The 14,175-nt window shown below is 40.9% G+C and overlaps 1 protein-coding gene across 1 annotated transcript; it reads right to left on the bottom strand.

Annotated features, from left to right (window-relative positions):
• Positions 1 to 3,526: 3,526 nt before the first annotated feature.
• On the bottom strand, positions 3,527 to 13,974 carry LOC124256376 (glutathione S-transferase A-like). The gene is made up of 6 exons (XM_046690378.1): positions 13,588 to 13,974; positions 10,747 to 10,812; positions 8,072 to 8,152; positions 6,548 to 6,625; positions 4,624 to 4,692; positions 3,527 to 4,045 (listed from the first exon to the last, which is right to left on the bottom strand). The coding sequence occupies exons 1-6, from the start codon at positions 13,753 to 13,755 to the stop codon at positions 3,830 to 3,832; spliced, it is 678 nt and encodes a 225-aa protein (XP_046546334.1). The 5' UTR covers positions 13,756 to 13,974; the 3' UTR covers positions 3,527 to 3,829.
• Between the last annotated feature and the right edge of the window lie 201 nt (positions 13,975 to 14,175).

Raw genomic sequence — 14,175 nt, 5'->3', positions numbered from 1 at the left:
TCCTGAGACAACAGGGCCCTCGCACATCCAGATATGTCTTGTTTGAGAAATATAAACATCAACTTCATTTATGAGCCTTGCGAATTCTCATGTTAGCGATATCGTAATATTTGGTATATAACATACCTCCAAGCAGTTTTGTAATGATTGAATTTTATTATAATTATAGGATATTTATATAGCGCATATATCCGAGCAACTAGTACATGCTCACGACGCTGGTAATTTTATGCGTGTGAAACTATAGTCTTCAGTATGAACAGTCCCGGATGACAGCACGGGTCAGTTTGCTGCACAGAGATGGTACTACTCAAAATGAACCTTCCTTTAAAAAGTATCGTTGTGCTTTGTGGGGTATTGATTGTTGTTTAACGCCGAACTCAGCAATATCCCAATCCAGTGATCAACAAGAATAGTATCGATCAACGCTGTTGGGATACGATGACATGTGTCAACCAAGTAAGCGAGCCTGACAACTCGATCCCGTTAGTCGCCTCTTACGACAAGCATGGGTTGCTGAAGACCAATTCTAACCCGGATCTTCAATAGTACATTATCAGTGTGACAAGCGATTAGATTAGATTACGTTTATTAAGAACTGTATCCCAGTACCCCATTATCGTCCCCAAGTCTGCAGTGGTTACCTTGGCGCAGTTAACAGTGTAGGAATTGCGATAGGCTTTATAGTGCCATTACTGTTTCATGGATCTCGGCCATACGTTTTGCTTGCTCGTCTGTATTGCCAAGAAGCTATGTGGGGGATAGAATCATGTTATAGCGCCAAAATTGTATTGTGGATCGTGCTATACATGTTGTTTGCTCGCCTCCGTTGCTAATAAGCAATCTTAAGCAGGGGCGGATACAGCTTTTTTGAGAAAGGGGGGGTCCACACTATTGATAAAAGGAGAGGTGCACACTTCATTTTCACCCGAGTTTCAATGGTCATTTAACAAACTTTCAGCACAAAGGGGTGTGGGGGCACCCAACCCCCCACCCCCGGATCCGCCTATGTTAAGTGTGATTGATTTGGCGCTGCGAGGGTTGTGTTGAACTTTGTCATGCTGTGTCTGTTCGTCTTCGTTGCTAAGAAGAAAGATTTACTTCAAACAAAAAGTCTACTTCTAAAAAACAAGTATCATCTTGACCAAAAGTGTCGGTTTTCTACATACCACAAACTGGTACGTATTTTTGGTGACATGACACTTTTCTCATCATGCAACAGCACCACATCTGTAGACGCGTTCTACAGAAACTATTTCCATAGCCATGGGAAGTCTTACTATATCTGTGAACGTTTCACTTGAGTATTATATGCTTATGATGTAATTTATGATGCAGACACCGTATATAAATATGTAATATTTGAAATGAGTTTCACTTTCAACTGTTCGGGCTTTTGCTTCGTATTGTATTTGGGTCCCACTGGCATTCCGAGAACAGGTATAGTTGAATCAAAAGAATCAGAGGGCTTGGTTCGACCACATCCCCGCTTTGTGCGGACCTATCGTCATCCACTTGTGACCAGATCGTTAAGTTGAGGGTCAAAATCGGCTTTCAATCGACTTGCAGAAATAACAATAAAGAATTGGTAGGTGTCATGAGTGGTTATCGATAGGCCAACCGTCCATGAATATGTTTACATTAAGTTTAATCGATTGCATGCAATGGTAGCGTAGCGATCGGCAAAGCAGTCAGGTGGGGTACACCGAAGTGCCCGGCCTTGTCATGATGTATTGTATTGTGAAGTACTTCGAGTCCCGTGGTGTGGTGTGGTGTGGTGTGGTGTGTGTGTGTGTGTGTGTTGAAATCTAAAATTGTTTTTTTAATCTTAAATCCCCGCAAAGACACGAGTGCGTGTGGAACAAACCGGAATATTTCTTATGCTAACGCTTTACACAATTCTCCCATTCATTCCAGTCTAAGTACACTTAGGCTCAGAATTATTCGTTACACTGCTATATACTGAGTCGAACAAAACAAAGTAGAAGGCCGCGTCAGCTAACCTTTGAGCGACAATTGACAGTCCAATTAAACGCGAGACGACCGAACGGATTTAACCAATCAGACAACGTCTACTTGTTAGGGTTCGGCGGGACTTACAAAACGGTTTTTGGATTTTCTCTTCCCTGGTCGCTGACACTGATCTATCAAACGAAAATCCGCATGAAACACGGATATTTGACCTGCAGTATATACGCCCAGGGGTTTCTCATGACATTGTTCCTATTATCTTATATTTTCGCAAGATGACATCCTTGAATATTGACAAAAAAACCGCTATTTTCTGCGATTGTTTACTCATTGCGTCCTCCATGTGTATCACTCGGAAGCGATCGTGAGGAAAGTAGCATTCGGAATCGTTCGAGTATTTTAGGTAAAGGTTCAAACGGTATGTGCGAATGTGAACTTTCGCGATTTGGTAAGCTGTGTTCTGATTGGTCAGTCGAAAAGGTTAACTGACCCGACCTTCTACTTGGGTTTGTTAGACTCGGTATATAGCAGTGTACAAACGAATAATACTGTGCCTAAGTTTACGTAGACTGCCATTAATTCTTAATGTGCAGCTTTAGTGATTAACAGTATGCGTTGGTATTAAATCTGCAGCTCATTTCGTCCGAGACCTTTATGTAAAATGGGTCTCGAATTAACAGATTAGTGGCTGTATCTACCCCAGCCCTAATAACACCGCTAAAGACTGCAGAATACATGAAAGGCATTTCGTTATTTTCTAAATCCCTAAAATTTCTAAAATGATCGATATCATGAGCAACGCTGGTTGGTTTGTTGTTTACCGCCGCACTCGTGCTATATTCCAGCTATATGAACAGCACGAGCATCGAGCCCTTGTGGTAACACGATCAACTTTCGGTAGCTCAACGAGTCGTGCACCATACCGAAAGTCACGGCCAGCGAACAACACAAAAACACCGGAGGGTCTGGAATGCATTATTTTATAAAACAACAAAGAAAGCACTACATATAACGGTGCAAATGTAACTTTTCCCCAACAGCATATATAATCATACCATTTCAGTCTGTCTGCTGAAAATAAAAGATGCCGTTACCAAAAAGAAAGAACAAACCCCAAAACAACACATACCAAACATAACCAGTATGTTGATGATGAAAACTGATGAAGCAGGAAGGCATCCATCATAATAATACAATCGTGAATATTTTCCAAAAAGGGCGATGCTGCAAGGTGAGTGAGTGAATTTGGTTTCACGCCGCTTTATAGCAATATTCTAGCAACATCACGGCGGGGGACACCAGAATTGGGCGTCACACATTGCATCTATGTGGGCAGAGACCATATAATAGATCTATTATATGGTCTCTGATGTGGGGAATCGAACCCAGGTCTTCGGCGTGACGAGCAAACGCTACTCCTCCGCCTCGATGCTGCCATGGATTCTTGCCTATAGGGTTTGGATGTTCGGGTTCAAAAGTGAATCTGGCGCCAGTTTAATACCACTATATTTTAGGAGCATTGTTTTGAACAAATCAAGTGTCATATTCGTTTTGAATCTTGGACTTCTGGATGGTTCACGACCATCGAACACCAAGCGAATTACTGCGCCAAACACTACTGGCACATCCATGTGCCATTGGGTGAATTACATACGTTACAGTCAGTATGCCGTTAATGGTGTTAAGTTGAACCAACACAAACCACAACCACAGGCAGTTGTATCATTGTAAAACTAAACATCGTCTGCAATATGCGGATACTATGATTATAGCAGGTGCGTAACTAAAGCTAAAGAACTGAAAGTAAGACTGGAATAATATACTGGAAAGCAACACCTGTGTCGTCAATATCAACTCCTCACACGGACCCAAGCATTGTAGAGTCACCGGGCTTCTCAGCCCAGTGTGGCGGCCATGATGCTTTCACGGATGGCCTGTCCTTGACCTTGTCGTAGTAGGCAGCGATGGCGGGATATTTAGAGAGGTCAAGGCCGAGTCTCACCCCGAAGGCAATATACGGAAAGAAGTAGACATCCGCCATGGTGAAGTTGCTGCCGACGACGTAGCCTCCGCTCTGTAGTAAGAAAGGCATATATTAAGGTAAGGTTAAGGTATTGATTGGAATGGTCGTATGCAGATACTATTCACCAATTTCTCCTCGTATTTATAATAACACAATCGGTATTCTATAGAAGTGTTAAGGTGGATTCAAGAACTATATACGTAGTTGGCATATTTAGATATGTAGAAGGTAATAAAGTGTATTGGGAAATCGGTCCAAGGTACTTGAAATCGACAATCGGATAAAGGAATTCGATCTAGTGATTTTGAGAATCAACTAGCGATTTGCAATTGGGGGGAAACAACTGAGAGAGAGAGAGAGAGAGAGAGAGAGAGAGAGCAAAACAACAAACAAGTAACAGCCAAACCATCCCGTAGTCCCCCCCCCCCCCCTCCTGGCAAACTTCCGATTGTAAAATTCATACAAATATGAGAGAGAGAGAGTGTGTGTGTGTGTCTATCTGTGCCTGTGTCAATTTTGTACACATGTACTTGTGGGGTCAGAATACGGAATCAATCCCTTTAGGAAAATGGACCGTGGTATATTGAGCACTATACCAGGTATGCTAAGGGATAAGTGACAATACGTACAGACGCGAGGTAACCGTCCCATATCTTCAACTCCGTCCGAAGACTCTCGTACTTTGTGGCCAACAGCTCCTGAAATACAAGAAAATACATTTAGACCACTGCACATTAGAGGGAGGTGAGGTGAGGTGAGGTGAAATTGGGTTTAACGTCGTGCTTGAGAATATTTCGCTCTTATGACGACGTGCATGCGTGTGTATGTGTATGTGCGGCTGCTTGTACTAGCCCAGACTTCAGCTGGTTTTGTAGTGCTAGCCCACTGAGATACCATGCCGCAGTGAAGCATGAATACCCCACTCAGACACATTATACTGACTCCGAGCCGACCAGTCCTTGTTGTACCCATTAATGCCGAGCGTCTTTTGGTATGACGCGGTCGGGGATCGACCCGCGACCTTCCACTCTCCGGGCGGACGCTCTAACCACTACACCACGGAGGCGGTCCATTAGAGGGAGGTGGTGCGAAGGAGTTGGGGTTAGAGTTTGGGTAGGAAGGGTATGGATTTCTAACCCAGACTGTATATACTGGAAACACGTGTAAGTGTTGTGAGAACTGGCGACAAAACCCGGTGACTGACCCTATGAGCAACGATCCCAGGTGGAATGTGAAATCACCAGTCAGACGGTTATGGACTTTACAGGCGATCTTCAGCATCGAAGGTGTACTTACACCACAGAATATTGTTTACATTAGCGAGTCCGGCAGCATGGTCAAATATACAAGTCATTTAATTTGAGAGTGGTGTCCTTTACTTTATAACAGGATCCACTGACAGTTTATGATCCATAGGGGTTCGGGTGCTGCACATTAATCGGTGGGTTCGGTCCACCAAAGTGGTAAATTATAGTGAGTGAGTTTAGCTTTACGCCGCACACAGCAATATTCCAGTTATATGGCGGCGGTCTGTAAATAATCGAGTCTGGACCAGACAATCCAGTGATCAACAGCATGAGTATCGATCTGCGCAGATGGGAACCGATGACATGTGTCAACCAAATCAGCTAGCCTGACCACCCGATCCCGTTAGCCGCCTCTTACGACAAGCATGGGTTACGTAGAGGGTAATGTCTGAGTAACTCTCCATTCCTTAAAAATAATGGAGCCGAGACCCCTGAGGAGCCGAGGCACATTATTTTTAAGGAATGGAGAGTTACGAGGATATTACCCTACTTAAATTACATTCGAAGTATTGGGAATATTTCTGTTATCAAAATTAAATGTCAAAACGACAAAATGAAGGTTTTATTTTGAAACTGGTACACATCGCTCCATTCCTGAAAAGTAATGGAGCGAACAGACAATGGAATGACGTCACAAATGTAATTTAATGAAGGTTCATTCTAACCCGGATCTTCACGGGTCAGTAAATTATACGGTGATGTGTATATGCTTGTAGTACCTTCGAGGGATTTAACTGTGACAGTCCTTGTCATCTGAAATACTATCCCGCTGTTCAACATGGATGCCCAACTAACCGGACCAGTAGGTGTTTTATCCACTTAATGCGGAGCACCAGTAAGTATATCCATCTCACATCATTTGGAGCAAGGCAGGCAGATATGTTTTCTCTCTGTTGTGTTGGTGTTTCAAGAAATACACTGCACTGAATGTTCAAATTTCTGTGATATAATTTTTTTTTTTGTCTTTGCCCTTCTGAGAGAAGGAAAATATGTCCTGAAGCCCTAGCTTCTCTTCAGTGACAGACATGTTCTGTACGATAACCGGGGCGGTGGGGTAGCCTTGTGGTTAAAGCGTTGGCTCGTCCCATAGAAGACCCGGTTCAATTCCCCACATGGGTACAATGTGTGAAGTCAATTTATGGCGTCCCCCGCCGTGATGTTGCTGGAATGTTGCTGAGAGAGACGTAAACTAAACAGTGCACGATAATCTCTGGGGTGGCTACTCGACAAGTCTGACACTACTTACATGATCAAGCTTGTCTTTATCAGTTCTGAATCTGTAATGAATGATGTTTGTGATGAGGTTACTGTCCACATTAGATACCTGTAGCAGAAGCAAAACAAAATACGATTGGTAAACAGAACATATATAGGCGGTTTAAATAGTATAATGAATGTATAACAGTTAACCGGCAATAGCTCACTAGTATACGTTCACAATCAGCTATACTAGTATACAATTACAATCAGCTATACTAGCATACAGTCACGGTCAGCTATACAACAAAAATGTAGTATAAAATCACAATTAGCTATACTAATATAGTCACGGTCAGCTATACTAGTATACAGTCACAATTAGCTATACTAGTATACAATCACAATCAGCTATACTAGTGTTCAACCACGGTCAGCTATACTAGTATACAATCACAATCAGCTATACTAGTGTTCAACCACGGTCAGCTATACTAGTATACAATCACAATCAGCTATACTAGTATACACTCACGGTCAGCTATACTAGTATACAGTAATGGTCAGCTATACTAGCATACAGTCACGGTCAGCTATACTAGCATACAGTCACAATCAGCTCTACTAGTATACAGTCACAATCAGCTATACTAGTGTTCAACCATGGTCAGCCATACTAGTATACAATCACAATCAGCTATACTAATTTACAGTCACGGTCAGCTATACTAGTCTACAGTCATGGTCAGCTATACTAGTATACAGTCACAGTCAGCTATACTAGTCTATAGTCACAGTCAGCTATACTAGTATACAGTCATGGTCAGCTATACTAGTCTACAGTCACAGTCAGCTATACTAGTATACACTCACGGTCAGCTATACTAGTCCATAGTCACAGTCAGCTATACTAGTATACAGTCATGGTCAGCTATACTAGTCTATAGTAACAGTCAGCTATACTAGTATACAGTCACGGTCAGCTATACTAGTCTACAGTAACAATCAGCGATACTAGTCTATAGTCACGGTCAGCTATACTAGTCTACAATCACGGTCAGCTATACTAGTCTATAGTCACAGTCAGCTATACTAGTCTACAGTAACAATCAGCTATACTAGTATACAATCACGGTCAGCTATACTAGTCTACAGTAACAATCAGCTATACTAGTATACAGTCACGGTCAGCTATACTAGCATACAGTCACGGTCAGCTATACTAGTATACAGTCACGGTCAGCTATACTAGGAACCAGTAGTCACGATCAGTTATACCGGAACGAAGCAATAATCACTTACACTAGCACTCAATCACAATCAGTTATACTAGTGTAAAAACAATCAGCTATTCAAGTGTAAGGGCAATCAAAATCAGCTTGTCTTAGGTCACAATTAACACCTTTGCTGTCTAACAAAGATTCAGGCATTAATTTAGTAGCAAAGATGCAACATTACGGTAGAATGCAAAATTACCGCGAAGGGAATGTTTACACATAGGGGGTTCAAATAGGTTTAAGATAAGTTAAACTTGTTCATATCTTGAACTTCGACATATGCAGGTTTACCTCACCTCGAAAATTCTCTGCAAGACTCGCCCTCGCTCGGCATTGTCGCCTGGAAGCAGTTTTGTTCCGCTGTCTGAAAATTTGTTCTGCAAAATAAAAGTATTTTGAATAAGATACATTTCCAAACAAAACGTTCAAGTTCGAGGAAGATATGGTTAAGGCGTTCACTCGTCATGCTGAAGATCCGGGTTCGATTCCCCACATGGGTACAATGTGTGAAGCCCATTTCTGGTGTCCCTCGCCGTGATATTGCCCAAAGCAGCTATTATATTTTACAGATATGACTGTTCATAATAAAAAAATGAAAAAGAGCCCTGAGACTTTTTTCATTTTCATTTCCTGTAACGTTTCCCTGGAAATCTAGACTTGTCACATATTCTAGACTTCCATGGGCTTTCTTGTATATATTTGTTTCAGGGTCTGTATCACATACTACGTCAAACCATCCTCACTCACTCTCTTCAAACACTGTTAACTCCAAGGTCAAATATAAAGAACCATAGCTGATTGTGACATATTCTTATAAATTTATTTGTTACAATGAACAAAACCTTCATACAAATAATAACTCTGCACAGACTTCCTTCTGATTGGTCAGGGTCTTGCAGACGTGGGCCTGCTGGGGCGTTCGGCACCACTCGCCCCTTTCCGTAACCTCCAAGGTTGTCTCGGAATAGCACGAGTTGGTCCACTCTCCTACCCAGAGTTCAATGCGGCAAGCCAGCATGGTACCTCTGCCACAGGCCAGAAAAATGTGACGATTCGTCACATCTTGCAATGTCCATTCAATATAATGTACAGATTCCTTTTACTCTTTTATTTTTGACGAGTCTACACATCTAACTAAACATCTTTAATAGAATGGTTTAGTTTCACTGAGAAAATATCCAAAAACAGGTAACACTATTTCGATTTGCGTAGCGATCCTTTGTTTACATAGGTTGTACGGCTCCACGTGCTGTCATCGAAGCCGACGGAGAGCAAACGATGCAGCCAGTTTGATATCATAATATGTACTGGCATAGACCTAACTGTCGCAGCTGTAGAAGAATATAAATGTAACAATGTAAAACATTATGAAGAGAGCGCCGAAAAGCTTTTGTGAGTCCAGTCTCTTCTTATTATGAATATGCGCGTTTGATTACAAACAAGAGAAAAGTCCGGTCACGTGATGTGCAAATTAGCCTGTGGCAGTGATGTTATGCTAAGTCATCGCTGTGCCGGAGTGTGGAGTTGGTCACGAATGCTGCTGAGGGTCACCAAGTGCGAAGTACGCATCATATCGAATAGCGCACGTAAAATCTCCAAATCATGACCATGAAAATAATGATCATCATCATCTGAGGGTCATTAATTCAACATTGTATTGTGCTGGCGCGTTAGGTCTCAAGCGAAGTGCAGGACTTTTAATTATATCCAACAACGCATGCATTTTATAACTGGTAACACAATTTTATGCGTTTCGGTGCACAAATAACAAACCAGAAAAAGCACTATATTAAAGCAAATAACACTAATTACATACCTTTGACAGACAGTATTTCTAAATAAATACTTTTCACAGAAAAAAGTAACTGCATACATGTAAACAGAAAAGGGACCCGGTAATGTTGTAGATTCTGGTCTTCTTCAGTTATGGTTTTGCAGCACGTGCTGCGCTGATGGGAAATAAACAGGGTCCAGGGACTGTGAGACAAACTACAAATTGGTGTAAAAATACCTCAACAAACCAGCATTACTTACCAACATTACTTATATTCATTAGAACAGAAACAAACACGAGATAAGGCAACTGAATGCTTCACGTTTTATTATCATCCAATTAGAAAACTGTAGACCGTTAGTATGCTTGAATGGGAACGATTTTTTAATGGATAGACAACTTCTTTTTTGCAATGGATCCGACGTTTCTGTGTAGATGCTAATCCCGTTATTAAGCAAGTGCTAAACAAGTGAACAAGGAGTGTATATGCATGAAGGATGTTCATCGTACCAGCTTCTAAATACCACCTTAACTTATCAAATATTTCAGTTTTATATGCAAACCACAAAAATAATTACAATCAGTGACACGGAATCACTTGCAATATATCTATTTCAGTCTCAAGACGACAACGTGAAACTCAGCACGTTGACTACTGAATGTCAGTGAATCAGGCCACTTGTTCTCGGTCTCTCCGTGACCCTCTTCAAGTTGTCACGGAATGTCCCGAGTTGGTCTTGATTTAACGTGAACATGGCGCGATTTGACAACACCCCTCGTTATATGAAACAGACCGGAAAGTCGCGAGTGGTGACGAGCTCTCCCACTATAGGCCTGGTATACATGTCTATACACGAACTACCTCTGCCAGATCTATATGTATCACGCACGATCAGAGATCAATAATGTGTATATGTTGAATGTAAGCCTCTGCACGATGCCACAGTGGCATGGTGCTAGTGACCTAAATATTTCACTTGAGAGTCACCACACACACGCGTACTTATACTGTTTTAAGGTTTGTGAAACTGCAACAAATTCTCGTCACGCTGAAGACCGGGTTCGATTCCTAACATGGTTACATTGTCAGCAGCCAGTTCTTAGAAACTGAAACATGCGGGTTGACTACTGCGAAACTACTGGACAAGCGTTACATTATTTGCTATTGTCGGCTTTAATGCTGTGATTCTGGTTTACCTCAAGATAAAAACAGATGGCGCCGGACTCGTTCACAACAACGTCGCCATCTTTGAAGGTCGGCACCTGAAACAAATTTCAAAACCAAATGTAAACAACAAACATCATTATCACCATGCGCACGTTTACAACAACAATGATAAGGAATGTTGCTGGGCTTGTCCAGACTCGAATATTTCCAGACATCTGTCATATAGCACGAATATTACCGTGTGACGGCGTTAAACAACACACGCAAAAACATATAATCCTTCTCTTTTCTTTTAAAAAAAATGACGATGTTAGCGTCTTAATCTTAACTTAGTGATTCTCAATAATTGAGATTCGTGGTAGAACTGAAAAAGCACAGTTTAGTTGGCTTCGGACGAAATATATTTAAAAACAGTTAAGGACCACCCCAATATTCAATATTTAAGTATTATATGGATTATAACATAAACTATTGAATACTTTAATATTGGAAATCGGGGGTGGTCCTTAACTTTTTTTGTTAAGTATATATTCATATACATGTATTCATGTTAACATACACACATATTTAAAAAGGTTATGATGAGGCTGTTTAATATAATCTCTTGAATGAGGGAGTCGTGCACATGTTGTACTGTTGGTCAAGCATCATGTTACAGTCTGATAGCTGCATATGTAGCTGTGACATAATGTCTCTGTACTCATAGGGTTGGCGTCGAAGGAGACATGTTGCATATCTGCCAACTCTTACGCCTTTGACTTGAGTCTCACGCTTCTATTACTCATGTCACCCTCCAACGACAAAACTGATAAATTTCATGCCAAATTAAGTTCATATGAAAAATATAGATAAAACACACATCGTTTTCAGTGACTTTTCTGAGAAGGGCATTTGCAGTAACTTCCTACCACAGCTCCCTTCATAATATTTAGTGTTTTGATAGTTTTTCATATATCGGACATACGCGACAGTTATATCAATACGTCAGTACGTATACCTCTCAAAGCTTATTGAATAATGTTTAGTGTTTTGTGAGGCCTATGCTATAGACAGTTTCTCATATATCGGACATCATGACTAAGCAATTTAAAAACCCACTCAACGAATAGTGAACTCCGTAACATAACACAGGCGACACTTTGGCGTGTCACCGTATAATCAATACAAGAGAGTCTGGTAATTCCGCGCGTCCGGTAATTCTGCGCAGATCGTCTGCTGCCACATTTACGCTTGAAATCGGGACATTTCTACAAGGGACTGGCTTTTTATCACTAAAGGTAAGTAAATAACAGTAACTGACAGATAAATTGACAGTTTTATGAAAATTCGTTTTCATTCAGACTTTAAAACCTTTTTTTTCATCATTCATAATTGGATTTAATATGAAACACTCCTCCTTACATTGATGAAGTGATTTTTGAAAATAATCTGACTCTAATATGCTTCCATACTTCGGATCTCCAGCTGGATGTTATTCGCATCAGTTGCTGCGCAGAATTACCGGACACCAAGCGATGTCGTCAGAACGCCGGTAAGGTCAACCATATGGCAGAGTTACAGATAACTTTTTGGGTCATTGAGTTATGTACCCGCTTGTCTTCATCTCAATTGGGTATCCTTATTTTCCTTTGAGTAACCAAACAAATTGTACTCACCTCACTCAAAATCAATCGGGTATTTTGCCTTTTTCCATTAATTGTTAAAAAATAATAAAGTTTAAATGTTAGTGTTTGTTATTTATATTTGATCTGTAATATGAGAAACGATATGAAAGACTGCTAGTTGAGTGTTCATGTGCCGAAATAGAACCTCTAAATATACCTCAGTTGCTTAATCTATCCACTGGTACGCAAGCTAAGATTTGACAGTTTTCTGTGTACGCATTTACAATCAAATTTATTGAGTATTTACAAAAATACAAGCGTACTTGTACGCAACAGACGTAATAGGAATTGAGTTTTCACATAAATATTTGCGTAATTTACGCTGATACGCAGCTTATCTGTACCTCTGTCATATGGAATAATGCAACGTTAGAATGTTATATTTCTAGGTAAATATGATGCATACTAGCATGTTTAGTCACGTAAACCACAAAAAATAAGAGTCGTTAGTTGCCGTGTTGCGATCGATGTGCTTAGGTGCGCGGAATTACCGAGCGGCATTTTAAGTGTAGTGTACCTATCAAAGCTCCCTTCATAATATATTTAGTGTTTTGTAAGGACTATGCTATAGACAGTTTCTCATATATCGGACATCATGACTAAGCAATTTAAAACCCCACTCAACGAATAGTCCACTCTATAACATAGGCGACAGTTATGTCAATACGTCAGTACGTATAACCTCTCAAAGCTCATTTAATAATGTTTAGTGTTTTGTGAGGCCTATGCTATAGACAGTTTCTCATATATCGGACATCGTGACTAAGCAATTTAAAAACCCATTCAACGAATAGTGAACTCCATAACATAACATAGGCGACACTTTGACGTGTCACCGTTTAATCAATAGGCATAAGTAAGTATATATCTCTCAAAGCTCCCCTCATAACATTTAGTGTTTTGTTAAGCCTAAGCTATAGACAGTTTCTCAAAATATCGGACATCGTGACTAAGCAATTCAACAACCCTTTCAACTAATATACATAGTCCTTCTCTGTAACATATATAGGCGACACTTTGCCGTGTCACCGCTTTATCATTACGTACGTAAGTGTACCTATCAAAGCTCTCTTCAGAACATTTCGTGTTTTGTTATGCCTATGTATTTCTGATAGACAGGTTCTCATATTCCGGACCTCAAACGATGCAAAGGAACAGCGGTGTCGATGCATTTTAAGCCCCATAACATAACATTACATCGCTTACCTGACCCCGTGGGTTGAGTTTCAAGACCTCCTCCGACTTGTGCTCCTTGTCGCTGAAGGAAATCTTCTTATTCGGGTAGCCCGAGAATCCCTTTTCTTCCAGAACCAACATGGGTTTCCAACAGGGAATGCTCCCAGACCCCCAGTACAAAAACATGTTGGACGACATGTTTGAAACGCTCAGTCGATGTGCAGTTTCTCGCTACAGTGTCAAGCGAGACAGCGCTGTTGTCGGTGTGCGAGGGTTCAGCGAAGTGTGTCAGTCAAAAGGTCAAGGACGACACGCAATGTCCCTCAAGATAAAAAGAAATAATGAACCAAGTTCTGCACAGAGAAAACTCACAACAGGTTCCGAGTAGGCCGCAATGTAAGGGAGGTAACTGTAGCGTTTCTTCAAGAGTCTCGCTTTGAATGTTGAAACTGCATGCCTTTGAAATTGTTGTAGCCTGCGGATGTGGTGAACACTTAACAGTTTGATTTTTGTAGAATAATTTATTACTCAGAGAAAAAAGTATGACATGCGAATATAAATGAAGTCCAACCCGAATACGATTACGGTGTTTTGAAAATATACTTCACTGCTCAAGTG

Source organism: Haliotis rubra, unplaced genomic scaffold (assembly GCF_003918875.1).
Source record: "Haliotis rubra isolate DU_JTF1 unplaced genomic scaffold, ASM391887v1 Scf626, whole genome shotgun sequence".
NCBI classification, from domain to species: domain Eukaryota; kingdom Metazoa; phylum Mollusca; class Gastropoda; order Lepetellida; family Haliotidae; genus Haliotis; species Haliotis rubra.
The sequence above is the reverse complement of the archived record's forward strand: the minus strand, read 5'-3'. Positions and strand labels throughout refer to the sequence as shown.

Excerpts from the sequence above, each read along its gene's own strand:
- LOC124256376 (XM_046690378.1), bottom strand. The coding sequence starts at position 13,755 with ATGTCGTCCAACATGTTTTTGTACTGGGGGTCTGGGAGCATTCCCTGT. Across the intron at positions 10,813-13,587 it reads AACTCAACCCACGGGGTCAG|GTGCCGACCTTCAAAGATGG; the intron begins GTAAGCGATGTA and ends AATTTGTTTCAG. Across the intron at positions 4,693-6,547 it reads ATAAAGACAAGCTTGATCAT|GAGCTGTTGGCCACAAAGTA; the intron begins GTAAGTAGTGTC and ends CTTGTATTTCAG.